Source organism: Mycotypha africana (genome assembly GCF_025528875.1).
Source record: "Mycotypha africana strain NRRL 2978 chromosome Unknown BDF20scaffold_14, whole genome shotgun sequence".
Lineage (NCBI taxonomy): Eukaryota > Fungi > Mucoromycota > Mucoromycetes > Mucorales > Mycotyphaceae > Mycotypha > Mycotypha africana.
Window position 1 is genome coordinate 5220 of NW_026515738.1, and position 26571 is coordinate 31790.

Below are 26571 nucleotides of genomic sequence, written 5' to 3' on the forward strand. Positions count from 1 at the left end.
AGAGCATATCCAATAATTCTAGCAAACGCAAAAGACGTTGCTAAGCTCAACGGTTATTTCGTCGCCTTCAACCTTCATCATTACTCGCATTGTCGTCATTCATAACATCGCGCGCTACGAACAGTATGATAAACAAAAAAAGCAAAAAACTTTCAAGTTGTTTACCAAATCAATACTTAAAGCCCGATTAATATGACAGTCACTCATACGTTCACTTCTTCATTCGCAAGTTCTACACTCGGCTCGTTCCTCCAACGCTACTCCAGAACTACTTTACCTTCTAGAAAGCATAGCTCCAACCTGGAAGGGGGTAATGTCACGTTCTGACCTCTAATTCATATAACAATCTGAGAAACAATCCAGATTTACTGCCTTTACCAGTTATAGTGTACTGGAACAAATAAGATTCCAGGCACACTGGGACAAATAAGATTTCATCAGGCACACTTCAACCTTACTGGTAATCTAGATATATCTCAGTGGCGTTGTACAATTCATTAACAGGAACAATATTACTCGGTTGTCACTACTACTTTCTTAATTCCACTATAAGCTCAGTTTAACCTCGCATTCATATAAAAGACCATTCAATTTCTAAACCAAAATAAAATCATCCAAGAACTATTGTTCGGTCTCGCTGACTCACTCAGTCTCTACATATAAAACTCATTAAACTATAACTCCTGATATTTAAGAATATCACAGTCTCGATAGAAAAAGTTTTTTACAATATCCACAAATATAAATAGAAGTACTTTTTTCCTACATGGTTTTTGTATTCAATTCTTTATCAGAATATTCTACTTAATAAAAGAAGATAACTTGGTCTTTACTGATTTCCTTTTGTTTTCTTTTTTCTTATACTTTTATCTTATCGTATACAACAGATAGACCGTGGTAGAATGTATTCTCTACCTGGTTGTACGTACTCGAGTATTGTAATTATTATCTCACCAAACACGTCAGATCTGCTAAATAAAGTTATCTGATTTAATCAAATCCAAATACTGTACTATAATATCTTATTCCTAAATAAAGTCAATTACTAATACAATGTTGTCTCGGATATACAGATGAAATATTATTCCGTAAAAGAAAAGAATTGTTCTGTCAAATCTATCACTCGCGGTTATTCTAACCTTCATAAGGATCTGTAGTCTCTTATTTCAGTATTATGTAATAATCCAAGAGTAATATGCTGTTGGATACAACATACACTGAAAATCAGAGAGGGGAGCGTTCACAGCAAACTGAATGTTTGTATTTAAGAAAAGAAAAAATAAAAAAAAGTCCTCGTTCCTTAATTTCTCAGCCAGTAATAATGCAGCATTTTATATGCGCAACTTTAGAAATACAAGATGACGTGTAACAAGTGTTATTATGATTCTATGATCATAATAACGAGTCAATTGCTTGAAAGTGTGTCTAATTCGTCTTTATATATTATAGGAGGTATGGAAATACCACAAATACATGTAATGTTGTTTAGGTGAATAATTACATATATTTGGCCTAGGTAATTATAGAGGACATTACATACACCTTAGAATTAGTTGGTACACCGATTGCCTAAAATTCACGCAAAATTGTGTGTTACCTCGCAAAGTTGCGTGAACGTAACGCTAAACCTCGCAAGTCCAAAATGAGTTGCGTGGTACGAGGATTTACGCAACTTTGCGAGAAAACTCGCAAAAAGATAGTATGACGTGAAAACGTGCACTTTTGCAAGAAATGTTGCAGTTTATAACAGTGCGTGATAAAACGCATCTTGCGTGAAAACGTGCAAATTGATTCTTTTGCGTGAAAGCATGCAATTCTATTATTTTGCGTTCTACCATTCATATACGCTTCGTAGCAGGAATTATGGCTCATTATAATTGCGCAGTAAATTATATTTGTTATATATCCTTTTATTTTTGTATAATAATACTATTATATCCATACTGTAAAAGTACTCAAACTATATATCTATCTACTGTATCTAAACACTATAGCCCTCTATTTATTATCAATTTATTGAATTGTATACGTACCTTTGGTTTTCACTTGCAGATTTAACTTTGTTTGCTTGATCAATGTGCTTATAAGAGTTTCATAATTGTAAAAAGTGAGATCACTAAACATATACAAGATAGTGTCAGTTTCCATAATAATAATAATAGGAAATAGGACAAAAGAAAAAGTTGATTACTTACATTGTTTCTGTAATGTTTCTTCATGTCTTTTTAATGGCAAATGTGCCGAAGAAAAAAGTGAAAAAGGCAACAAGCGAAAGTATATCCTATATCTATAATTTAAAAGCACAATAATAAGTTTATCAACTGTCGTAAAGGCATTGTATATTTAAAAAAGCTACCTGATGACGGACCAAGGGACATCTGTTGCAACTGTGCATTTTGGCTTTGTCAATTAATAGTAATCAGGGTATGAGCAAGAGTCTAATTGTTAATCACAAGTAAAATGGGAATAAACTTGGACAATGGGTTGTTTGCTCTATAAAAGAAAAGTAATATAAACATGGAAAACTATTAGAAATTGAAATTGAAAGAATTTTTGAGGTAAATGAAAGATTGCATACTTTTGATTGTTTGCCCAAGAGCAAAAAACGTTTCAAACAATCCAAAAATAAAGGTGATCTATCTTGAAGCATGCGCAAAAATTGCTTTGCAAAGAAGTCAACGCCGCTCAGACAAATAGACGACAGTAAATGGTTTGATTAGATTTGCAAAGTGGGGATCTGAAACATACAATCCAACGAATCACTATAGAAAACAAAAAAAAGGGTAAATCGACACAATAAAAAGCAGGCGAGTTCAGTTGAGGTTGTGGTATTCGCTAGTTTTAACTATGAGATTAAAGGTAAAGAATAACACAAGAGAAAATAAACACGAAAGCTTAACGAAATCAAACCACCGTCTTTATTTCTCTTTCAAAAACAAAACTCAAGAAAAAGAAAAGAAAACTAAAATTACTGCTATTAATAAAGACTTATTGTGTTTGCTGTCTACGAAATGATTGTATCGGGATCTATAGCTGAAACTGATGTATTATGACCAGATAATACTCAATGACTCAGAACTTTCCATAAAAGAATAGGTCTTTCATTCAGAAAAAGAAAAGAATTGTTCTAACAAATCTATCACTCAAGATTATTTTCATCATCATGAGAATCCATAGTCTCTTATTTCGGTATTGTGTGATAATCCAAGAGTAATATAATGTTGAATACAACAGCCATTTCTGTATCGATCAACAGTTTTTTGGGAAAGCCTTTGCGGCAATGTCGTGGACTACAACAAGGGGAGCCTTTGTCAACTTTGTTATTCAATCTGGTACATGAGCCATTACTGTATTAATTCAACAACCAGAACATAGTAGGTCGCGGTACTGCTCCCTGTTCCGGAAATAAAGTATGGTTGGAGATAAAAAAGGCTCAATCACTCTTTACTAATACAACACCTGTTCACGCAATCAAAAGAATACCACGCACGAATACCATTTTCCTAACTAATACTATTTTCCTGCAAGCAGTACTACATAATGGTTAGCACGGGAAAATAGGTTAGTTGCATGATCAATAGACCAAGCCATGGATGCTTTTACAAGTCCACCAACTCCGGGTATATGCGTAAACTCCACAAGGGAGAAGTCTATTCTTTTATGGTTCAGAAGTCGTACGCCTTCTTTTAAGTCAGCTGTCAGTTTCTGGGTTCCACAATATGAAGAAGAAATTTTCTTATTTTTTATACTTTTTAACTTAATTGAAAATAAAGATGTCCTAGTTTGATCTCGTAGCTTTTTCTTGATTACGTGCTATTTACACTTAACAATACCATAGAAAATACTAGGTACCAGAATCTCTTATAATAAGATTTGACCCAACTCTGAGTTGCACGAATATGAATACCTAATTGTTTATATAATACTACAATAAAACTTTTATTAAATTCTTTATACTTAAACTGTTTTGAATAGTTATGCATATTGTTAATTATATTCGTAAGGGCTTTTGCTTAAAGTAATGTTAGTTTTGGGATGAAACCATTTCCCATCATCGAGCATGATCCAACCATTTTCGTCCACATCAGAATTGGAAACCTCCTTTTCTTTTATATCGGTGGGAGAAGGAGTATCATTTAATTCCTCTGTATTTAAAAGGTCAAACACAGAATAAAAGCGGTCGTTGTTTACAGGACTGTAATAAGTTGGTTTGATTAAACCGAGTAGTGAGTGAGCCGGCATTTTACGCTGTTGCGTGTTGTAATCAAAGTCAATAGACGAGATCCTTCAATTTCTTGATATGATGGCTGATTCATATAGTTTCGCATTATCGCACAAAAAGTCAACAAAACGGAACACATTTTTCAACCCATCAATGAAATCACTTAACTGCAGCAAGGAGGTGGGGAAGTAAATCTTGCAAATAGGCATAGCAACATACAGGCCGGTATTTGACAAATAAACTGAAATGACTTGTGCACATAATCCTTTGATTTGTATGGCATGTCCAATCGCTTTTTGAGCATCGCTTTCCACAATCACTGTTTTAAGGATAGCGTCCAAGACATCCTTTCCTTCCCGAAGCAGCTTTGATTTATCGTGCAAAATTTTACTTTGTCTGCTGTTTCTCTCGCGACTTCACCAGCGCCCACGTCATATTCTTTCCCGTTTTTTATCAAAGATGAACCGGATATCCACTTTGAAGGCTTTGATATTTTTCTTATCATCGTATTGAAGCATTTTCGCTTCTTGGGAATGTGGAGTAATCGTCTCCCGGACCTTTATTCTCACTAGGTCATCTTTGATAAATAGCACCTTTTTCAGCAATGGCATCCATATTTTACCCATAATATCTGATTCGGTGATCAGATTCATGTCTGCGATGTTTTGTAGCAGGAATTTCTCTTCATCCAATATGTCTAGTATTTGGTCGATCACCTTATATTCTCTTTTGTGTCCTATTGTTTTGAATATATATGCTCTTGCTCGAGTAGAACTGTTGTCATTTTTGCATAAGGACGCAATGACACGATAGTGAATTTCAAGGAGGTGATCAAACTCATAATTTCTTGGTGTAAACATATTACTATATTTATTGTTGACTTTTATGTAATTTTCTTCAAAAATACTTTGAAGTTGCCCATGTTTGTTCAAGTCAACGAGATCAAGGATATGAGATAATGATATCCTATTATGATTTAAAGAAGAGTTGGTTTCAAGTTCTCCAATTTTCCACCAAAAAAAAAAAAAAAAAAAAAACCCAAAAAAACCACTCACTTCATTATTGTTGTATCCAACAGCATATTACTCTTGGATTATTACATAATACTGAAATAAGAGATTGCGGATCCTTATGAAGGTTAGAATAACCGTGAGTGATAGATTTGTGAGAACAATTCTTTTCTTTTACGGAAGAATATTTCATCTGTATATCCGAGACAGCATTGGATGAGTAATTGACTTTATTTAGGAATAAGATATTATAGTATTTGGATTTGATTAAATCAGATAACTTTATGTAGCAGATCAAACCACAATACATAAATCTAATCTACTTAAGCTTTTATCTTCTAACTTGTTGATCCTTACTTTAACCCTTTACATTCTGACAGAATTCAATAAGACTGAAAACGTAGACGTCGGCAGAATTAAGGAATAGTTTATCCTGTCCGTCACGTTAGTTATAATGAAACTGCTGAAGTACTGGTCAAAGGAACCTTTAGTTAGATCAACCCACTTACCTCCTGTCACCGATCCAATCGGTCAAGGCACCGCTATAGCATGATGAACCGTGCAGTAACAATTGGGTATGTCTTTTCTTTTATCATCAGGTCATCTTGTACCTAAGAGTCTCGATAGAAAAAGTTTTTTACAATATCCACAAATATAAATAGAAGTACTTTTTTCCTACATGGTTTTTGTCTTCAATTCTATATCAGAATATTCTACCTAATAAAAGAAGATAACTTGGTCTTCACTGATTTCCTTTTTGTTTTCTTTTCCTTTATACTTTTATCTGATCGTATACAACAATTATGTCAATTTCTTGCCTGGTTAACTCTTCGCCTCCAACGTATTTGTTATGTAATTCTACACCAGCCTCAACGATTCGTGTCAAAACTGACTTGGTGCTATCTTCTTTTGACACAGGATGTCTACTGATGGAAGGCTTATCTGTTTGTTTTTTTTCCAGAACATCAATATCCTGCGCCAAGTTGTCTAATTGTTGCAAGAGTGCACGTTGAGTCAATAAATTTGTTGACCTTTCTCCCAAGTAGACTTGCTTTTTCTTATCTTGGAACAAATTGTATTGTTCTGTGTATGCGGTATAGAATTCTTTCTTTTTCTCACTTTTTTGATAGAATTCAATAACGTCATTGCAATAATTGAAGAAATTGAAATAAGCTTTCTTGTTGTTTTTGATATTCTTCAAATCTGCAAGGAAAGACGCGAGAACCTTGTTTGCATTACGTGGAGCTTGGGTTTCCGAGTTTTCAATAATGAACTTGGTGAGTGTATTGCAATTCACCCAGCTTTCCACAGTCAATGTTGAAAAATAGAGCGGAACTTTTATATGTCGGCATTCTTTTTCTGTCAAGCAGAACTTATGCGGTAATCCATGAGGTATAGGTACTTGCATGATTTGACGTTGTTGTACTGTTACTTTCTTATAAGGGCGATACTAAAAATTGAATTTAGAATTCTTAGCGAACAAAAAGTCGTTTTTGTTAAAGATAGGATTTTCAACAGGTTCTTTGAGGGTCTCCATAAAGTCGCCTTTCAAGATTTCACAATATAACTTCGAGTCCATCCCGCCCTCAATCTTAGCAATGAACCCAGGCCCATGTTGGGTGAAACAACTCCATAGCATTAGGCTACCGCCACCTCCTTTGTACATGAAATTAACGTTGTGAGGCTTTCTTTACCCAAGTCCAAGTCTTACCATCCCGAACCCAAACGGTTAATTTTGGTTTCGTCATTAAAGACAACCTTTTTCCAGTCATCGACAGTCCACTTGCTATGAGCTCTTGCCCATCTCAAACGATTGCGTCGGCGTTCATTAGTCAATGGCAATGCTGATTTCTTGATCTTGGAATCGAAATCAGATGACTTGAGCACCCTCGAATCGTTTGAGCAGAAATATCGTGCCCTTGAGCACGAAGGCTTCTGGAGGCATCCACGACGGTTATATATTGACCGGTGTAGAAAAATCTCGCGATCAGCCTAGCATGCAAATCGCTGATCTTCTTTGGTCTCCCCATCTTCGCATTAGGCTCGACTTGAATCTCTGGCGATTCGACCAATGGTCCAAGTAGAGACGCCAGTAGCGGCCGAAATAGCTCTGTATGACTTTCTAGCATTGAGTTGAGCTATAATATCCACCTTCTTGACGTAAGAAATGCTTCTGATTTTTACGCTGATGCTTGCTAATGGAGGCTAATGGCAGATTGATCTCCAATTTAACTTAATGCAAGAAGAGAAACGCGTTTCACATGAATATAAAACCAGGAACCTGATTTCGCTGACTTTGAAACTCTTTCTTTCTTTTCACAAAAAGTTGTGATGATCATCATGCTGTGAATGGCGAGATTTCGCCATTTAGCAATGACAACTGTTACAATCAGTAAATCTGAAGCGAATACAATGAAAAGCACACCAAACTATAGCGAATAGAGTCTACTTCAAATATAAATAAGAAAAAGAGTGTTTTTTTGTAATTGATTATGGAAGGAAAACTAGAAAATCAAAAATCACAAAACATTGCCACACTTTTGTGAGTCACTGTATGTCACGGGATAGCAGCATATTTATTTATTACTTATGCCTATTAGCTTTACGGCTATTATACCTTCGAAGAGACTCATAAATGAATACACAGGTCACTGCCCTTCTACATTCGACACACCCCACCACACTACATCTCTCTTTTTTTTTTCTTTTTTTTTTTTTTCTAATTCTTCTGTTTGACATTAAAAGACAAATTCCTCAGAGATTCGAGGTCTAGAGTAGTATAAATTCATTTAATCAGCATGTTACACCTGAGGCAACACAGCGCCACCATCAGATATCTTGTAGACATGACGAGATGCAATTTCATCAATACGCTATGGTCCAAACCAGCGAGTTACCATTCCCATGTTTTTATAAAAGGCCTAAGGCATCATAACCACATCACTAAGGGGAACCGCCTATTCTGTAACCCCTTCTTATAATGCGTCAATAATTTTTGCTGATACTTTTCATTGTTAGCTACTGCTATAACGATATAAAGTGATTTTAGCACCTTCAACTCTTCGATTCGCTCTACAATAAAATTCAGCAATTTATCGTCTTCCACTTCCCGTAAGATTACATCTTCTAGATCTTGAATATGCCTAGGATGCCGACCATAGAACAACATGAACGGATTATATTTATGATCGCGCTTAGATGACGTGCGCAACACATACATGGCCACCGGCAGCCATACATCCTAGTCTTCAGAGTAGCTATGTACATATATTATTTTGGATGATGTTTTTGATTATACCATTTACCCTCTCGACCTTCCCTTGGCCCTGCGGCCGATAAGGCACACCAAACTGCAACTTTATACCATAATTTGTGACCATAAGGATTTCACTTCTTCCGCGTCGAAGTGGGAGCCATTGTCACAGTAGACCATTACCGGCAATCCATATTGACAGATCCAATGGAACAAGTAGAGGCATATATTGGTGGAGCTTTGACTGGGGCATGAGTAACAGTCTATCCATCTAGAGAGTTTGTCAATGATAACGAGAGCCGTGTTATAGCCCTGTTTTGTAACTGGAAGCTTGATATAATACTTATACAGATGACTGAAAGTAGTAAGAGCCTTGTATTGATATGCACATCAATTTATGTTGGTGTGTTTCTGGGACCGTAATGCTGACACGTATGACATGACGCTACATACTCCCCCACCGTATTGTAGCATCCGGACCGAGTAGTACTTCTGAGCAACTTAAAGAAAAGTCCTTCTACACTTTGATGACCAGAGTGAAGATGATTATGGCGTTGTTGCATTACGGCCAGAATTTCCAATGCTTTTACCACTTCCCGCTTAAAAGGATAATTATCGGTTGGTCTTCGGTACAATCTGTTGTTTACTAGTTCCAAGTCCCGGGCTAGGTGCTTAAACAACTTCCTCCACTTAGTATTAAACAATAAATGGTCTACCAATTCTTCTACCTATGTCATTATATCCGTTTCATCTTGGACAGTACTTGCATCAGTCAATCTTCCCCGAAGTGTGCCTTTCTTTGGGGTGACTGACTTTATCAACATATTAGCAGTTATGTAACAATAATGGCTTGCACCGCCCTTGGTCAATAACACTGGTAGCATGCAGACCTTGTCGTCTACTAACAATCTAGCATCAGGTACAAGTACCTTGTCCGCTGCCCACTGTGAAGCTGCTGCTTCAAGACCCAGCCCTAGCAGTTGCGACTGTCCGGCTTCAAATGTCCAATCTGGTCAAATAAACTTCATCGTTCCTTAAACTATTATCAACTCTAGCAGGTATGTCAGCCTTTTTTTCTTCAGAGCCATCTGTATCGTCCTTATACGAAGTAGGGAACCTCGCATAGAGTATCACCTTCGTCATTTCTAAACCGTATTGTCTGTTTCAGTGGGTCATACAAGGTGTGATATTCTTGATATCAGAAATCAGAAATTAACACATCAAGGTAGAGACTAAATGAGTCAGCGAGACCGAACAAGAGTTCTTCTATCGTTTTTATTTTGATTTAAAATTTGGATGTTCTTTTATAAACGCGCGAAACGCGTTTCAAAACGGCTGCGCCGCACTATCTCTAATCTACTTATTCGAGGTAGAACTGAGCTTATAGTGGAATTAAGAAAGTAGTAGTGACATCCGAGTACTATTGTTCCTGTTAATAAATTGTACAACGCCACTGTGAGATATCTAGATTACTAGTAAGTTGAAGTGTGACTGATGAAATCTTATTTGTTCCAGTGCACCATAGCTGGTTAAGGAAGTAAATCTGGATTGTTTCTCAGATTGTTTTATGATGTAGAAGTCAGAACATAACACAGGGCATTGGTATCCAACATGAACTCTATGCCATAATGCGTGGGCTGCAATCGTTATTTACAATGAAAAAGGTGTGCCTCACCTTCAATGCATTTCCAAAATAAAGCTTCACGCTAGCGCTACCGATAGGCATTTCTATCTCACCGTTGGCATACTTAAGAGTCTTATTGGTCGAAGTGATATCTTCCTGTTGCCGTTTTACCAAACTTAAGGGTGCTACTGATACTAGAGCACCACTGTCTATCAAGAAATTCAAATGCTCTTTGTATATCTCAGCGAGGACCTGTACTTTAGGAAGCTGCGCTGGATTGCCTTTCAACTTGGTATTGTCTACGATTATGTTGTTTACGTCAGGCTTGTCTTTATCTATTTCCATTGAAAATCCTGCAGTTGCACCTAGTTTCTTCTGTGTAGTGGGTTCCGCGCCAAGCAGCTGGCAATACTTATCCGGAGTAGAGTAGTCGAATGGTTGGTATAGTGATATGGCTACTTAATAACGGTTTCTTAACGTCCAACTCTCTCAGTTGGTCGTTATCGTCCACCATGATTGAGAAGTTACGATTCATTCTTCTTACAATAAACGGCGGTACTTCTCCGCAAGCTTTTGCTTTACTCTGCCTAAGTTTCTTGCTTTTTCCAGGTTTTGTAGTCTGATCGAATATTTTTCTTTCTGCAGTTTTCTTTTCGCTCACACCATCTATGGAACTAGCATCTCTAACAATTGTTATATTGTTTATTGTTTCCGGGTTGTCCTCGAGCTTTTGTGATAGAAGGCGCTTTCCCATGCCCGCATGTCTCATAGGGAACGCATCTGAAAATCCTGGATATAGGCGTTCTTGTTTTCTTCCGGGACAGTCTTTCTTTACATGACCTTCTTGATTTCATTGGAAACAAATAAATGGGCGCCTTGTCCTTTTCGTATTATCGGTACTTGTTTGTCCTGTCGACGCATGTTCCTTTTCGATAGCAGACATCCTGTCGGGGGCATTGACCACATCATTGATGTTTTGTTCCGTGTTTGACTCAATGTTTCCATGTATGCCATCATTTTCTCTTGAGATGGTTTATTTGATCTTCATATAGTTGTCACGTTCTAATTAGTCATAGATAAAATACGCGGGCTTGACACACCCCACCACAATGGCGATTAAAAGAATAATCTTATTTAATCAAAGGTCTGCGTTTGAAATTTAGTCAATTATGACAATAAATATTCCAATTTGTTTATCATCAATTCCTTTAACCAACCACTATCTTAAACCACAATCTCATAGAAATTCTCATTAGTACACGCATTTAGACTGCTTATTGAATGTTCGTCGGTTCTACTTGCTTTTTAATGAATACTTGTAGGCGTTTAAGCTATAGGCAAAATGACGAAAGTGAGGTCTTGGGCAGCATCATATTCTAAGCGACGCTCTCTGAGCAAAGAGTCGTTAGGGTAGGGCGATAAACCGAATTGGTGCGCAACACAGAACCACGCCGATAACAAAGCTTCCAGAGAAATGCAAGATGATACGCTAGTTCATGTCATGGTATATTTAAAACGTCCATTTTTTTAAAACTGAAAAACCCATTGAGCACCAAAATTGCCTGGGATAGATCCCAATGTTCCTATCTAACAGCCTAAACGCTGAAGCCAAATGAGGCCAAAGGGCACTGTTGGCCAATCGTCGTAGTAGTGATGTTTCTAAATCCTGATCTGGGTCGTCGGTATCAAGATTTGTATCTCATGGTGGAAGTAGCGACATTTACCTTTCCTAGCTCCTTGGCTAACCTTGATGCATTGACAACAAAGAAGAATTTATGTACATTGGCGCGAGTTAGCTCATCGTTTTGGAACAATAGTTTGAACCTGCTCAAATCGCCTATAGTCCCTTCTCCACCTCGCTTGCCCATCTCTACTTTGTATCAATTAATTGACAAGTCCCGCAACAAGAGCATTGGCACAACATCACGTTACTAATGCTACCGCTTCCCCTTCATCATTTCCATCTGTAACGCATTCAAAATATTTTCATTTTCTTGTTAAAGCAACTATGTTAAAGTATAACCTCAATAAAAAAAGATAGTATACACTTCTGACATTTTTTGAGAGAGTTTGAGTCGTTTATTGCCCACCTACCCAAAAAAAGAAAATCTTGGCTGCTCAAGTTCAACCACTGATAGGCAATTTGATTAAGGTGTTTAGCGTCAACATTTTGAAACTTTATAGAAGAGCTGAGGGATTCCTTCAGTGAAGGTTACCCTTATTTGTTATGTCCAACACAGTGTAGAAAGTCGAAGTCTGAAAGTTGAACAGTCTGGATAAATTTGCAGTTCTTTTTGACATCCTCGGGTTCAGTTAACGTTGAATAAGATAAAACCAGGTTACTTCCACTTAATTTAAGGCCATTTAAGCTTAACATAATCGTAAATGTTGGCAGCTAACGTGTGCCTTACGTTATGTTAACTGAGGCCGCAATTCAAAAACTCTTGAATAAGCGAAATGTAAAGTCGTCGTGGAGCATACAGTAATCGTTTCTGCCTGCACCCGATAAGCTTATTTTTGGTGAGTATCGTACAATTCCAAATCGAACAATAGCAAAATATATCAAAAATAGCATGCCGAATAATTATCTAACGCTGGTTAGTTAAGTCAATAAAACACAGAGAACTTCAAATGTTTAATGCTCAACATTGATCGCCAATTAGAAGATGAAGTTTAGGATGGGATAAGCATCGAATGAACCAGAACGAACGAAGAAGGGTTGAATTGGCACACATGATCGTACTGCTGAGCACTAAAAAATGGAATTTCTTTATATGATTTCATAGTTGACCAATGGCAACACAACGTATCTGAGCTTTCTGTAAACTGCAAATAAAAGTTGTGGTGCAAGTCTTGAATTAGGGGAATTTTTGTTTCTTTCTCTTTTACATGCATTTTTTTGATTAATATTTGTCAACGTCATATCGTTAAATGTTTTTATATTATAATATAGTTTGGATAATATGCTTAATTTTACTATTTATTTCGTTGCTAATGCTGTTCAAACGAAGAAATATTCAAGCAAGGCGAGCTCCGCAGTCTAATCAGCCAGATAACTATGTGATAGTAGACATGAATGGGGCGCCTACGCACCACGCTTCGTATCCAGCAACTTACACTTCCCCTCCACCAAGGTTCTCAACCACTGCGCATACAGAAAATAACACTTTCTACAGACCTCCAGATACATCCGATCCAAATCCACCACCACCTTCCTATCAGGAACATGCAAAAGATTATCGTATACCACAGACATAATTTTGTATCATTAAGTTGAAAACCGTATTCAGGCATAAGATATACACTATAACAGTACTTCCGATTGTCATCTGCCGAATGGATAGCTACTACCAGAGTAAGCAGAGAATTTCTGTAGTATTAAATCATACGTACTACCTTAAATAATAACTTATCATTATATCAAGCATGAAATGAAAATGATCAATAACATTGTATATACATTTTAGAGAGCATGCATTGTAATCTCGAGCTTTTGGAAACATTTTTGAACATGAATAATAAATTTAAAGCTGGATGCTAGTGAGATCATTATTTGTTATCAAAACAGTTAATTCATGTGGAATTCGGGCTGTTAAGATAGTGGCGGAATAAATAAATTGTTTAGTAATTGAATGGTTGATCGCAGTAAATGAGATAGCTGTTTCAAAGATTATGCTACCTTATGGTGACCGGAAACAACCTCAAGAATAAAACAGTTGTTCGTAATGGCAACGGCTACTTAAATTAGAAAAAGGGAAAAAGTGGAAGGAATCATTATTAATAGCCAAGTAAAAAGTCAAAGTGAGAATCGCTTTAGGCTTAAATTTACCGTGGCATTTGATAATCAAATTTGTAGTGCAGGACCTAACGGTGTTATATCATCTTTGATTCCTTACGTATCATAATGGATCGATATAATGATTACATTGATTACAATGAGCACCCTGTATATGAAAAACAGTACAACAGATAAATGGATAATTGTCTCGTATGAGATCCTTTCTTTATAAATGGTCGCAAGTGAGTCTCTCTAATTAAGTATTCTATGAAATAAGAAAATAAAACTCTTCAAAACTTTTAATTATAAAACTAATCCACGCATATAGTCTGATTTAAACAGTGTCTGTATGTCGAGGTGTTTGTCTAGAGACTACAAAAAATTGATAAAACTATACGGGTCAGATCCAAAAGCTTTTACATCCCACAACAGGTACATAGACTGACAAAGGAGTAAAGAGAAGATCCTTTCAGAGACTTGCAAAAACAATTTAAAAACATTCTTTCCTTTGCCACCCAGATTGCACTAACATAATGATAACATGCTGTAACAAACACTAAATACTATACACTTTGACTGAACGGCAAATAACTATCGTAATTATAAAAGGCAAAATCGCCAGTCCTTCTTAGCCATTTTTAATTGTTAATATTATTGTCGTTGTTGTTGTTGTTGTTATCATCATCATTAAATGCTTGTGCAATGCGTGGATCAACACCATAAGTTGGCCACAACGAAGCAAAGAATGAGTAAATTCCCCTTTTCCACGTGTCTAATGCGGTCAAAGCTCGTTGTTGCTGTTGCGGTTGATGTCTATTATTTTCTACGAATGTGGATGACGCTGTAACATCTTCAGCACTGCCATCTGTCGCTCTTCTTTGGTGTAAATTATTGTAGTTTGGGTTGTTGTGATTTACTGATGTAGAAGAAACTGTATCAGTACCGTTATTATTGTTATTATCATCAACTGCTCGTGTTTCTGTTTGCGATTGATACTGCTGTTGCTGCTGTTGCTGTGCAATTCCTCCTACTCCTCCATTTCTATTCATGTTCAAATCCTCAGCTCGTACTCGTCGTACAACAAATCTCAATCGACCCGTTTGATATAAGAAGAAAATAAAGGCAATTGTGTGAAATATGAAGATACGTTCGATACTAGCACCCTGACAAACCATGAAAAGAATGACCATCAATTTTACAGCAAGCCAGATGGACGTAGCTCTCTGAAACATGCCACCATTTAACATGCCTTGTCGTACGAGAATGGGTTGTTGCTGCTGCTGGTTATTGTTGTTATTGTTGGTAAACAGATTACTGATATATTGTCTTATATAATTGAATTGACGTTGCTGATATTGAGGTTGGACTTGTGGGTTTTGGGGAACTACATAAGAATACTGTTGAGACGGGGGCTGAGGCTGTTGGAAGACTTGTATTGATGACAGAGGTTGAGCAGGGGTTAAGACAGGTGCAAGATAGTATTGACCGCTATATGGATGTTGAAATTAAAAAGAAATACAAATAAGTACCCCTTTAAACACTATAGACAAAGTAGTTATGGTTCCTTACTTGATAGCAATGACCTGATATCCACCAGGTAGTAATGAAGAAGGTTGGTACATTGAAGGTGTTTCGTTGTGGATTCGTTGTTGTTGTGGAGTATTGTTCATAGACTGCTGTGGAGGTAATTGTGATTGTTGTAATGGTTGTTGTTCTTGTTGTTGAGATTGTGCTGCAGAGGATGTTGAGCAAGTAGCTGATGCCGCCATATCACTAGATTCCGCAGAATGAGCCTGCTGTTCTTGCAGTGAATGTTGTTGAGATTGTGCGTAATTTCGAACAGTCGAAGATTTGCGTTGTAAAGAAGGTTTAACAACCAGATGGAATGTAGGCTGAATGTCATTGTCAACCTATAAGGGAAGAACTTTTCAGAAAAACAACTATCCATTACCATAACAAATTGTTTTAAAATACCTTTTTTAGGATATCTTTGAGATAGTCGTTGTCCGTCAACATCATACCGCAATATATTAGACGTTGATGAGTTGGAGGGGGGTGATTAGGAACTATATCTTCAATGGTTCTTTTCAAGCTTCCAATGTCAGAGTTTAACGTTGTCTTGACTTCAAGCGCCTTATTAAAAGACGTTGAGCAGACTTTGATGACGATTTCCCTGTCTAAGCTACTGTTGCTATTCATTGTAGCTTTAATACACAAATGAAAAAAACCAGAGGAACCAAGTATTTGAATATTACAGCATTGGCTGGAAATCAATGGTTGTTTTAATGCAGAAAATGCTGACACGTTGACCAATGAATGATTGCTAAAATAGAAAATTGTAACAGACATTAGCCATCCTGTTTTCACTACGCTCACTCGCCATAATCTAGTTCCTTGGGCCGGAGCGGCCGTTTGAGGAGGAACCCAAATCCCACCATGCTGATATATAGTACAATTTAAAAGCGATTTATCTTAAAAAAAAGGATATAGCTAATGATTTAAAAGTAGTTCAGCATGATTGGTGTTGTCGATACTTTTTCTATTTATTGATCAATGAGTAAATTGCTTTTGTATTTTTTGATCTGAATAATGCAACATACAATTGACCATGAGTGAAGACTGGTGTGCGTGTGTCGACAACAGTCAGGCTTTGTCCTTGCGACTTATTAACAGGCACAGTAAAACAGAGCTTAACAGGAAACTGTTTCCCGGTGAGTACAAATGGAGGATTGCCTTTCGATGTCACCAATGTTATTCTTGTGATAAGCGCTTCTAAGCTGTTGCTTCCTTGACCGACAACCTTAATGCTAAGTGATTAATGCTTGATACTCTGTACGATTAGAGTCTTGTGCCGTTATCTAGTCCTTAACCGGATTCAAATTTCCGAGCAGCATCACCACACATCTAGACTATACAAATATTCGGGTATCATCTGAAGTCGCGAAATCTCTTCTCCTTCTCTAACATCTAGCCGAATTACCAGCGAACAATGAAACCTTCTCTCTGGATAGCATAGTTCTGTTTATACTGTCCATAACGTTGTTTCTTGCAGTTGAAATTGCTGTTTCATTGAACAAACGGCTGTACGTTGACGGATCCGTTAAGATGAAGACAGGGTTGTCTTTATCTATGAGATCGTGTAAACAGTCTTCTGTGAAGATGTAATTCAAAAAGGGCAATCTTTTGATCTGATAGTGATTGGTATATGACATATTGCTCAAGAACCTTGAAATCCTGATCGTTGGTGCTTTGTCTTGAATTCTCTTGTTATGCTTCAAGGAAGCAGTGACATGATTTTAAACATATGAGCTCTTGATTGATGTTGCTATAAAGGCTGGTCTTTCATCTTTGACGACCACGCGGAAAGATTTGTGCAAAAATCTCCATTGAACACCACAGTTATTTTGGAAAACATTTCACTGCTGTTCATCACGTCTTGTAGAGTGCTAACCACTGCTTCAAAACAATGCTTATATTGCATTGGGACCTCATCTCATATGATGAGGCCACTTTGACGGAGAAGTTCAGCAATACTCCCTTTCTTTGGTATGTACTATGTGGAATAGGGTGTTTTATTGATAGGTATCTGAAATGCAAAGTCTTTCCACCAGGCAGTAACAGAGTAGCAATTTCCGACGAAGCAGCACAGAGCACAAATTTACCCTTCGAACGGAAGTAATGATATAATGTGTGACCTCCGAAAGTCTTCCCGGTATCGCAGGGCTGTGAATGAAGAAGACCGACTTAGTAGAAGTATTATCTATAGTTACGTCAGTTGAAGCTCTTTCAACGGCATTAACAATAATAACCCACTAGTCGTAAGTTGTGCCGCTTCGCTGAAACACTTTGTCCATTCCTCCCCATCGTCAATCAAATGAAGTGCTACGCATGCGTTTTTGAACGTCTCGTGCTGTGTACCGTCCACTGTTTCAAGAGTCTTAAATGATTTAGGTCCTTTCAGAGGAACAAAAAAGTGGTTAAATACTCGTTCCTTAATTTCTCAAACAATAAGAATGCAGCATTATATATGTGGCTCTAAAATACAAGACGGCATGTGATTCTATGATCATAATAACGTGTCTAGTGTTCGATGGTGTGTCTAATTCGTGTTTATATATTATAGGAGGTATGGAAATACCATAATCATAATTTATAAAACTCTTTTTATCTCATTGTTGATTTTTGTACAAAGGCCGAGCGTTTTGATAATGCTTGGTGTTGCAGATAACCTGCCATTTGAAGAATAAAGTCATTTATAATCCCCAAGCTGTGACTGCCGTTACAATACTTGTTCTCATATAAAGCATCATCAGTTGAACGACAACACCCTCCGCTGCTAGTGATTCCATTGTACCCTTCTGATTTATTTTGAAACTTTCTTCCAAAATTTTAAAAAACTTTTCGTGTACGCAAGTAGCCAAAATATTACCCAACTGTTGCTTAACTTCTAGGCCTCTTTACCAAGTTGAGAAATATCACTTCAACTCTTTAAAGTGATGTTTTATTTCGTTATAACATATTTTGTTCTACAGTGATAGTAAAACGATTAAATATCAATCTATGCTGTACACTCAATCCTTTGTTGTCGGTAATGATGATGCTGTTCTAAAGGTATCACTTTTGCTTTCTTTTGCTATGAGGTCTGACCCATCCATTTCGTTCATACCGCTTTTAAGTAAATCATTTTCCTTCAGAGATTGATTACTAGAAGCATTGAGTGGTTGTACGCGTTTTATCGACCCTGCCACGGAAGAGTTGAGTATGAGAGATGATGCTTCAGGCGCTAGGGTATTTACGGAGGTGGTAGATGAAACTGTCGGTTGCGGTTGTGTTGATGAAGGCAGTACTGGTCCATTTGGATGTAACTTTCTTGATTTACGTGAAGGATTGAATTGATGACAATGAGGACATGTGTATTCTATTGGTTAAAAAATACAGACACTGTTAGTCGAGCCTTTGCATTCTAATCGTTCTATATATATTGTATACTCACGTATGGTATCGACCTCTTGTGGTAATATGAGCCCATTGTGCGCGTAACAATGAATGCAAATCAGTGCATATTTTGTTTCTGGTCCAATATCCCCAACAAGCGCATCAATCAATTTATCATACCATTTCTGTGGTTGTTGCTTGTTGAGTTGATAAAAGTGATTTAGGTTGTGCGGTATAGTTGGTTGGGCAACATTATTATTTGGAATAGTCTGAAATTTGAAATGCTGCTGTCGTTGCTGCTGGTCATTGGATTGCTGTGTTAATTGAAGTTTGGATGACAGTGTCGGCTTTGCATTGTGTTGGTTTTGATTTGCAACAAGCTGTTGTTGCTGCAACTGCTGTGGTTTGGATGCTGTTTGCTGCTGCTTTTGCTTATGTTTTGGCTGAAGATGAATTCCTTGTTGGTGCTTAGCAGCTGTTTCTTTTTCTTTCATTCTATTATATCCTTCAAAATTACTATCATATCTTTCCAACAACAGCCTTGTTGTATAATAGGATGTCTTCTTTTTTAGCTCTTCGACTTTTAGTTTTTGCTTTTTACGTAACGTCGTCAATTCTATGTCCAGGTGGGCGAGTCTTTTGTGATAAGTCCAGTTTAATCCTTTCCGAATGTAATAGATACTGCCGGTATAGTCAGTAAAAAATCCTTTACATTCACAATGGTTGCTTATTATATGTTTTACCATAAAGGGCCTAAGAATATGGGCGTCAAATTGAAGAAGGGATATTCCACAGTTTGCAAACGGTATCTTGGGTTTAGAGTATACAAGTAGTATATCACATAAATGATCCACAATAATGTTGAATATATGATCCATAAAACACCTATTCTTCGACCATTTATCTTCATATCTGATAGCTTAATTTCTAGCTTTTGAATTTCAGTATCCAGCTCTGACAATATCTTTTCATAGTTATCAGAATCTATCTATTTAAAATGAAGTCGATAATGAGTGGTTGTGCGGCCATAAATAAGGTTGCTGAATCACTCACCTGCTGCTTTGACAGAAACGAGCCCATCAGTGTAGTTGATCTTTTCAATTGCGATTAAAGCGTCTTCAAAAAAAAAGAAAGACAGAAAAAGCAAACCAAATGATACTCAGAAAAATAATTGTCCAAAACAAGACACTGACATATCCAGCTTTTTTTTTTATAATTATTAAATGTCTTTTTGTGTGGATTATATGAATGAAAGACCTGATTAAAGAAAAACCGTTTCTTATACAGTGCGGCTGGTCAATTTTTGTCCGTTTTGAGAAAAAATAAATAAATTTGGCAATAAATAACGCTACCTAGAAAATGATTGGCCGTTTGTTGACAAATGGTTGAGCGTGTCGTTTGGGGCTACAGTGTTTTTTACTCGTAATGGGAGACGACTAAAACATTTCACTACAGACAAAGTAAAAGTGGAGGTTTAGAAGTCCATAGCCACCAGAGCCCTAGGCCTTACCTTTAAAGAATCAAACCAGTTTTGTGCTGGCAAATTGGTAGGATTTTGTCAAGTGGTTGATGCGAGTGACATTTTTGGTTTTCTAGAAAACTCCGTTGACTGCCAGATCAAAACGCTAATTGCCAACATGTTTTTAGCATCGTTGACGTCCCGGTTCCATAGTATCGAGCAGGTTTTGCAGGCAAGGTTCCGTTGGTCGGAACAGTTGTCAATGCTTCAAGATTGTTGGAACGGCAATTATTGCATATTCGAGAGGTTTTGTATTCATCAATTGTTATCATCAGTAAATCGCCAGCAGCCTCTCTTCGCTTCAAGGCACATCAAAGAACTCCAACGACGCCAGCTTTGTGGCCTTTGATGGGTACGGCAGATTTCCCGAACATGCCATTGCAAAATACAATCAGAGGGGCTTTTTCAGTGTTGCCTACACTGAAGGGGCCAGGCTTCCACTTGTTCTTTGCGGAATTGCTGTGGAAAACATGAATACTAACAATATTTTCTGCAGATAGGGGATGATGTGCTTGTCATTTAAGACCCTTCTCTAGCTTTCTTTGCGCTAATTTCGTTTACTTCTCTCGCTTTATCTTCTTCTTTCTTCGTTTAGAAAAGGCTATTCTGTCATTATTCTCTTTGGTCATTTGCCCCAATTCTGCCACCAATTCACTTTTTTGCAAGATTTTGGCTTTTTACATGGTAAGTAATAGCTTACAGGAATGATAAAGTATAGAAGAAGAAGATGATGAAAGTCAAAGGAAAGGCATCAAACTTATTTTTTCCTGTAAATGCTTCAAGTTTGGCAGCATCTATTTTTTCTTACGATGGACAACAACCGTTATGGGATCAGTTTAACGCGTAGATCAATTCATTCGATCCATTAATAAAGCCTCAAAAGCCACAACCCCTGTGTCTATTGCTAATACTATGTCGCGCTAAATTATCCAGTACATCCGTAGTACTTTAAACGTAGTGTCGCTTTCAATTGAAGAGTGTCTACTGACCTTCAGAATAATGTCTCCAATTAAAGTGTAAAGACCGTAACTCACACTCAAGAGCGTAGCCTCTGCATCCGATGGCGTCTCGGATGGCTACCTGGTGGTCATTCCAATTTCTGCTTCCATTATCCCACCACCATCATGACAAAACAATATGCTATACAACGCTTACAGAGACATTAACGTCTGATGATGCCAATATCAATTTTAGATCCATTGCCACATTCTTTATGAACTCGATCATTTGTTTCTTGGATGTGATCCCCTCCACCAGACTCCTCACTAGGCTTCGCTCTATTACAATGGTTGATCCAGCACTCACACACAACAGCAATTGATTAAATCCTTTTTTACCCTTGCTCCCAAAGGGGTTTTTTGCAATATATAATCTATACTATAGAAACTTTAGGATCTGCCCTGGGCAATTTTTGGTGCTCATTGGGTAATAAAAGATTTCTTTAAACATATTAAACTTTCAGCCAATCATCCGGCATCAATTTAAATAGCGACTTTATTTTTTTTTAGTTTTAGTGACGTCGATATTCTTTCTGAATTCCTGTTCATTCCCAATTGTGATATTCATACTGTAAATGATACAACCATCTACATTTAGTAAGCGTGAGTAAAAAGAGATGGGGTCATTTAGAAGTGTAAACTAATACATTGTTAAGTATTTGATAGACGTTTGAAAAGCTCCATCTGTCTAGCAATCAACACGTGAGAATTATTTTTTAGGCGCTAAACAACGCTTCGAAATTCTCAAAACCATCAGATATGACTTAAAAGTGGGAAAATTTATTTCAGGAGACTATCACCTGTCTTTCGCTCCTTTACATCTACATTAATAAAGAACATGTCATTCATCAAACAGAGGTAGGTGATAACAACTCATATATGCTATTTTATACTGAATCTCTAAACGCTATTAGTTTGGTCCTTAAAGCTTTAAAAGGATTTAGAATAAAACATCTACATATTCTTAATCATGTTGATTATTTTGGACTATAATAACTGGTAAGGATTATGGACAATGAAGATATGTAGCGGTAGTCAAACGATAATCGTAAAAATATGTGAAGATGCTCAAAGACAATCAATACCTTGCGAAAATAGAGTACTCTCCGGTAACCAACTCAGTAAACACTTGGTGGATGTTTCAGGATGCGGGATTGTAGGATGCCACCCCCCTTTGTAATATCTTCACTTAGGGTTTACAATCATATACCGCGCTTGGGCCCTGAAGCCAAGCTGGAAGAAATGTTATCTAAGCAACTCGGGGTTCTGTTCTACGGGGGCTCGTTTTGTTATGGTACGCGGCTGATGCATTTCGTTATCGACGGTTACCGGATCTTCCGATCTGTATTCATAGTATCAAAAATTTTGTGTGGAAATTGCATAAAATAGGGTTGTCTTGTATTAAATCTGAACAACGCTTGAACTATCAATATAAGCTATTTTTTTCAGAAAAAGAATGGAAAATAATGACTTCAACGAAAGGTTTATTGTAGCGTAGCTGTTTGGTTTCGAGAATTATAAATTTAGTAAGTCTAAGATGGATGGTTTGCTGCTTTATATCTGCCTCCTAGTTTTTGCCGTCCTCGGTTCTGAAAGTTTTTTGGGCTATAGGCTTCTCCTAGAAGGTCGTTACTTGCCGGTGGCGCTTATTACGTGATTTTTTAAGCACACAGCTACCGTTATATCGTCTAAGACCTCGGCTTCGGCCTTCAACTGCTTGTCAATCCTGTCCTGCAATTATTGAGATGACTTTCACTTTTGTCGTTAACTACTCTTCAAAATGGTCCTTTTGGTCTTCTACGTTGAAATAGCTCTCACGTTCTGCTACCTTAAGATTTGCTGAAGATGTTTGGCACGGCCAGCCCAATTTGCAGTCATAACGACTGTTTATACCGAGCAGTACACTCTGTAATTGGTGGGAACTAACTTATAAATGCTATAAAAATAACACTGGTGTACTATAATCAACAAAGAAGCTTGGTCCACTGAATGCATTGCAACTCCTTGAATCTTCAATCACGCGTACGATCACTTTAAAGACTGCCGAGAACCAATTCTCACAAGAAGCAAGCTAAGTGTTGTTGGGGTTCAATATTGGGATCCGTTTTGCTGTTCAGCCTACATATTCATTCTTTAACCCTCAATTCCATATCTTTTGTTTGATATAAATTGTATCTGAATTCAAACAAAAATAATAAAAAAAAAGTGGTTTTCGCACAAAGGGATCCCGCTAAATGCTTACGTATAAACGATAACTTCTGAAAAACTTTAAAAAGTATACAAATAAAGTATCTCAAATTCTTTTCAGTACCCCACGTATTTGTTATTACTGCTTCTATATTCTGTCTCAACAGATAACGAGAGGTTTATTTCTATATTTAATATTTTAGACTGTGCTTAATGTAGTTCTATCATCATTGATTCCATTACGAATTTAGGATGGTTTTCTTACCTTCTTCGTGTAGGTTTGAAAAGAAAATGCAGTTTTTTATTGTTATATGTCAACAAATACATACATTCAATCCAATTTGGATCTCCTGGTAAAAGCGAAAGTTGCTTTTATCCGCTCCAAGGATTACAGATTTATCTTGAAAGAAAACTGTAAGTAAAGAAATCTGAACACGTATAGAAGTTAGTGAGAAAAGGTATTCCTAATTTAAACTATCACAATATGGTAAGAGATCTTTCGAGTTCATGATTCCCGCTGTATTTGGAACACATAAATGTTCTTCATGAGTATAATTTCAAGAATCGTGCAATTCATTTCTTCGGGCATTCCTTTATACTTTGAATACACCTTATTTGTTAAGTTACGGCATTCATTAAATATCTGCATCCCCTTTTATGTTAGTGATACCATTATTCCCTTTTTCTTATACTTAACAAAAACTATTTGTCTCTTTCCAAGTATAATATGTATACCTATTCATATACCTCTTCCCTTCAATTTTCTCATCTTATCCATTTTTATTCGTTATATTATACAGTATACGTTAATTGAAACAAAAGAAAGGCAAAAGCCCTCAATAACCTTGGCCAGAATAATGAGTGAGTCTGCCAGAACGAAGAAAATACCTCACAGACTCATCTGCATTGACTGGTTCCAACTGGTTCTCTTGTCTTAACAGTTCGCGCTCTAATTCTAGTTGTTTTCTGAGCTCATACTGAACGATAACAATCAAATCAGTATTTTAATTAAAAGAACTGTATAGAATAAATTTTCATTGGACTTACGTTAAGACAGGCAAGAAGTTCAAAAACCTTCAACATAGCATATCTTTTCTCCCATGCTGTTGGTATTGTACAAGATCTCAACTCCATGATCTTATAATTTTCCAATTTAGCATCGAAGGTTGTTTTCAGCAAGGTCAGCTTATCTTTAATGCATTGTATACCAAAGACGGCCAATTTTGAAGCAGAGGACGCTTTGCAGTCTTGCTTTCTTTTTATCATTTCTTGAAGACCTGCTGTGGATAGTTTAATTAACTTGTACGTGTCTTGTAAACTATGCTCAAAATCTTCAACCCCATAGGCAGAAGATGACTCCATCAATAGAATTTTTTGGCCATTGTTGTTTCTGCCTACTCCATCTGAAAAGCAACTACTGGTACTGTTGAGCCAAAAATTTTTCTCTATCTGGTTAGCATTATACGATTTAACATGGTCTTCGCACCTATAAAGTTTATTATCATTGTTAGCCTCGTTATTATTACTGATTATCTTGATTATCAATTTGTTTTTACCAAGAAAAAACAATGTTTTCGTTTGACCCAAGATACTTAAATTTTGGAACGATGTTCTCAACCCAAAAGGTTCACTCGTGATCTTTTCGAAAGGTTTCTTGCCAGCAGCAACTCCAAAAGTCGGTCAGACAGAAACAAAACACTTTGAGTAGCTCCACATTTTTCTCCTGCTTCATTCGCGCCTCTCTCTCACTTTGCCAAACAAAAAATCCATAATCGGTTCTATTGTCAATTGTGTCTTCTATGTCAATCAACTGCCTAATTCGATTAAATACATCGTCTTGACTCTTTAGAGATTTCAGAATAAAATTATCATTCTGATATTGGTAAAATAAAGTGAGCATATCACCAGGAATTTTAGACAATGGTATACATGATAAAGCCATATGGCAGGATAACTCCAACTCCTCGATCATTTTTATGGTCAACTTTGGTTTCTCGGCAGTGTATTGTGACTCTCCAGGAGGATTGACAGCTGTTTTCTTAGAAGAGGAAAGAATCTAAATTCAAATGAAAAAGAGTCAATATCTTTGTTAAAAAAAATACTGTGAATGTCAGATTTACTTCATTCCAAACAAGCTCTTCGTCTGCACTTCTATACTCCTCCTCCTCCTCTTCTTCTTCGTTCTTATTCGTAATAATACTTTCTTTGATTGCTAAGGAATAATAAGTTTGTTATTAGGAAATTACGTAGCCTATGTATGTGGCTGAAAACAATTGATACTCGTACCCTCATTATCATTTACTAAGTTTAAAGCCCTAGAAACAACTTGGTCCATAGATTTTGAAGCAATATCGAGTATGCCGTTCATTCCTTGGTTAGCAAGTTCATGAATTCGCTTTTCGACAGCAAAATCTCTTATTTTCAATTTCCGGGACTCAACGATTTCAATAAATTCTTGCTTGAACTTGGTTTGAGATGCGTACTTATAACAATTAGAAGCAAGGTTTTTTATTGAAGCATTTGGAGACGTTTTGCTCAAAGCTACAAATGCATCGAGTAGCGAAGTAAATATATCTTCGGAGCTCTTAGTTTTGATGATGTTGACGTCCATGGCACTAACTAGTTTTGACGGTGAAGTCCAATCAGTTGCGGATGCATTCAATATACCTTTCCCGACGTTTCTTGTTGTTGTGGGAACCGTATAGTTCTTGTACTTTGCAGCGACGGTAGGTTTTCGAGACTTTGTGCTTTTTGGCATTTTTAAAGATAATTAGCAAAGCAAAAGATAAACTCTTTTTTTTTAGATTGTTTTTATTTACAAATAATAAAATTAGTCACACATCGCTGAGGGGTGGGACATGGAGAGGAAAAGACAAGTACTATGATGGTTAATTAGACGAAGGCAGCCGCTTCCCGTAAGCGTAGCAAATGATAAAGTTTTGATTAATGCGCATTTTGTCCTCAATACAGTATTTTACCTTATATTTTAGACGATTTACAATTTTTAATGAACAATATACATTTTAATTTTAGATTTATTAAAAA

At 36.8% G+C, this 26571-nt stretch overlaps 11 protein-coding genes across 11 annotated transcripts; all 11 read right to left on the reverse strand.

Moving 5' to 3' along the window:
• Nucleotides 1-965: 965 nt before the first annotated feature.
• On the reverse strand, nt 966-2148 carry BDF20DRAFT_991669 (uncharacterized protein; the record flags this gene model as incomplete). Its single annotated transcript, XM_053085354.1, has 3 exons — nt 966-1158; nt 1598-1907; nt 2034-2148. 3 exons carry the CDS (start codon nt 2146-2148, stop codon nt 1029-1031), a joined length of 555 nt encoding a protein of 184 aa, XP_052931239.1. The 3' UTR covers nt 966-1028.
• Nucleotides 2149-5906: 3758 nt separating this feature from the next.
• BDF20DRAFT_898608 (uncharacterized protein) lies at nt 5907-7122 on the reverse strand. Its single transcript, XM_053082626.1, has one exon. It carries the CDS (start codon nt 6638-6640, stop codon nt 6005-6007), a length of 636 nt encoding a protein of 211 aa, XP_052931240.1. The 5' UTR covers nt 6641-7122; the 3' UTR covers nt 5907-6004.
• A 1039-nt stretch (nt 7123-8161) lies between these two features.
• On the reverse strand, nt 8162-8612 carry BDF20DRAFT_839884 (uncharacterized protein; the record flags this gene model as incomplete). The annotated part of the gene is made up of 2 exons (XM_053079328.1): nt 8162-8473; nt 8538-8612. The coding sequence occupies 2 exons, from the start codon at nt 8610-8612 to the stop codon at nt 8162-8164; spliced, it is 387 nt and encodes a 128-aa protein (XP_052931241.1).
• Nucleotides 8613-8880: 268 nt separating this feature from the next.
• On the reverse strand, nt 8881-9628 carry BDF20DRAFT_839885 (uncharacterized protein; the record flags this gene model as incomplete). Its single annotated transcript, XM_053079329.1, has 3 exons — nt 8881-9149; nt 9249-9494; nt 9526-9628. 3 exons carry the CDS (start codon nt 9626-9628, stop codon nt 8881-8883), a joined length of 618 nt encoding a protein of 205 aa, XP_052931242.1.
• Nucleotides 9629-9868: 240 nt separating this feature from the next.
• Nucleotides 9869-11123, reverse strand: BDF20DRAFT_991673 (uncharacterized protein; the record flags this gene model as incomplete). Its single annotated transcript, XM_053085355.1, has 4 exons — nt 9869-10122; nt 10161-10520; nt 10654-10792; nt 10945-11123. The coding sequence occupies 4 exons, from the start codon at nt 11121-11123 to the stop codon at nt 10051-10053; spliced, it is 750 nt and encodes a 249-aa protein (XP_052931243.1). The 3' UTR covers nt 9869-10050.
• Nucleotides 11124-13247: 2124 nt separating this feature from the next.
• On the reverse strand, nt 13248-13612 carry BDF20DRAFT_839887 (uncharacterized protein; the record flags this gene model as incomplete). Its single annotated transcript, XM_053079330.1, has 2 exons — nt 13248-13479; nt 13506-13612. 2 exons carry the CDS (start codon nt 13610-13612, stop codon nt 13248-13250), a joined length of 339 nt encoding a protein of 112 aa, XP_052931244.1.
• A 913-nt stretch (nt 13613-14525) lies between these two features.
• BDF20DRAFT_917291 (uncharacterized protein) lies at nt 14526-16086 on the reverse strand (the record flags this gene model as incomplete). Its single annotated transcript, XM_053084547.1, has 3 exons — nt 14526-15375; nt 15457-15797; nt 15862-16086. The coding sequence occupies 3 exons, from the start codon at nt 16084-16086 to the stop codon at nt 14526-14528; spliced, it is 1416 nt and encodes a 471-aa protein (XP_052931245.1).
• Nucleotides 16087-17316: 1230 nt separating this feature from the next.
• On the reverse strand, nt 17317-17610 carry BDF20DRAFT_829010 (uncharacterized protein; the record flags this gene model as incomplete). The annotated part of the gene is made up of 1 exon (XM_053078285.1): nt 17317-17610. A coding segment is annotated over one exon (294 nt), but the record flags the coding sequence as incomplete, so codon positions are not given.
• A 79-nt stretch (nt 17611-17689) lies between these two features.
• BDF20DRAFT_793951 (uncharacterized protein) lies at nt 17690-17848 on the reverse strand (the record flags this gene model as incomplete). The annotated part of the gene is made up of 1 exon (XM_053076239.1): nt 17690-17848. A coding segment is annotated over one exon (159 nt), but the record flags the coding sequence as incomplete, so codon positions are not given.
• Nucleotides 17849-18091: 243 nt separating this feature from the next.
• Nucleotides 18092-20228, reverse strand: BDF20DRAFT_206080 (uncharacterized protein). Its single transcript, XM_053074918.1, has 5 exons — nt 20175-20228; nt 19876-20079; nt 19566-19810; nt 18881-19503; nt 18092-18805 (listed from the first exon to the last, which is right to left on the reverse strand). Exons 2-5 carry the CDS (start codon nt 19900-19902, stop codon nt 18459-18461), a joined length of 1242 nt encoding a protein of 413 aa, XP_052931248.1. The 5' UTR covers nt 19903-20079; nt 20175-20228; the 3' UTR covers nt 18092-18458.
• Nucleotides 20229-24031: 3803 nt separating this feature from the next.
• Nucleotides 24032-26284, reverse strand: BDF20DRAFT_839892 (uncharacterized protein; the record flags this gene model as incomplete). The annotated part of the gene is made up of 6 exons (XM_053079331.1): nt 24032-24178; nt 24420-24503; nt 24574-25012; nt 25158-25582; nt 25647-25738; nt 25813-26284. 6 exons carry the CDS (start codon nt 26282-26284, stop codon nt 24032-24034), a joined length of 1659 nt encoding a protein of 552 aa, XP_052931249.1.
• Between the last annotated feature and the right edge of the window lie 287 nt (nt 26285-26571).

Bases quoted from the DNA above. Each gene is read 5' to 3' on its own strand.
- BDF20DRAFT_898608 (XM_053082626.1), bottom strand. From the start codon at position 6,640: ATGCAAGTACCTATACCTCATGGATTACCGCATAAGTTCTGCTTGACA.
- BDF20DRAFT_206080 (XM_053074918.1), bottom strand. From the start codon at position 19,902: ATGGGCTCGTTTCTGTCAAAGCAGCAG. The intron at 19,504-19,565 runs GTAAAACATATA...CTATACCGGCAG, and splicing joins ATATTCTTAGGCCCTTTATG to TATCTATTACATTCGGAAAG. The intron at 18,806-18,880 runs GTGAGTATACAA...TTTAACCAATAG, and splicing joins ACAAGAGGTCGATACCATAC to AATACACATGTCCTCATTGT.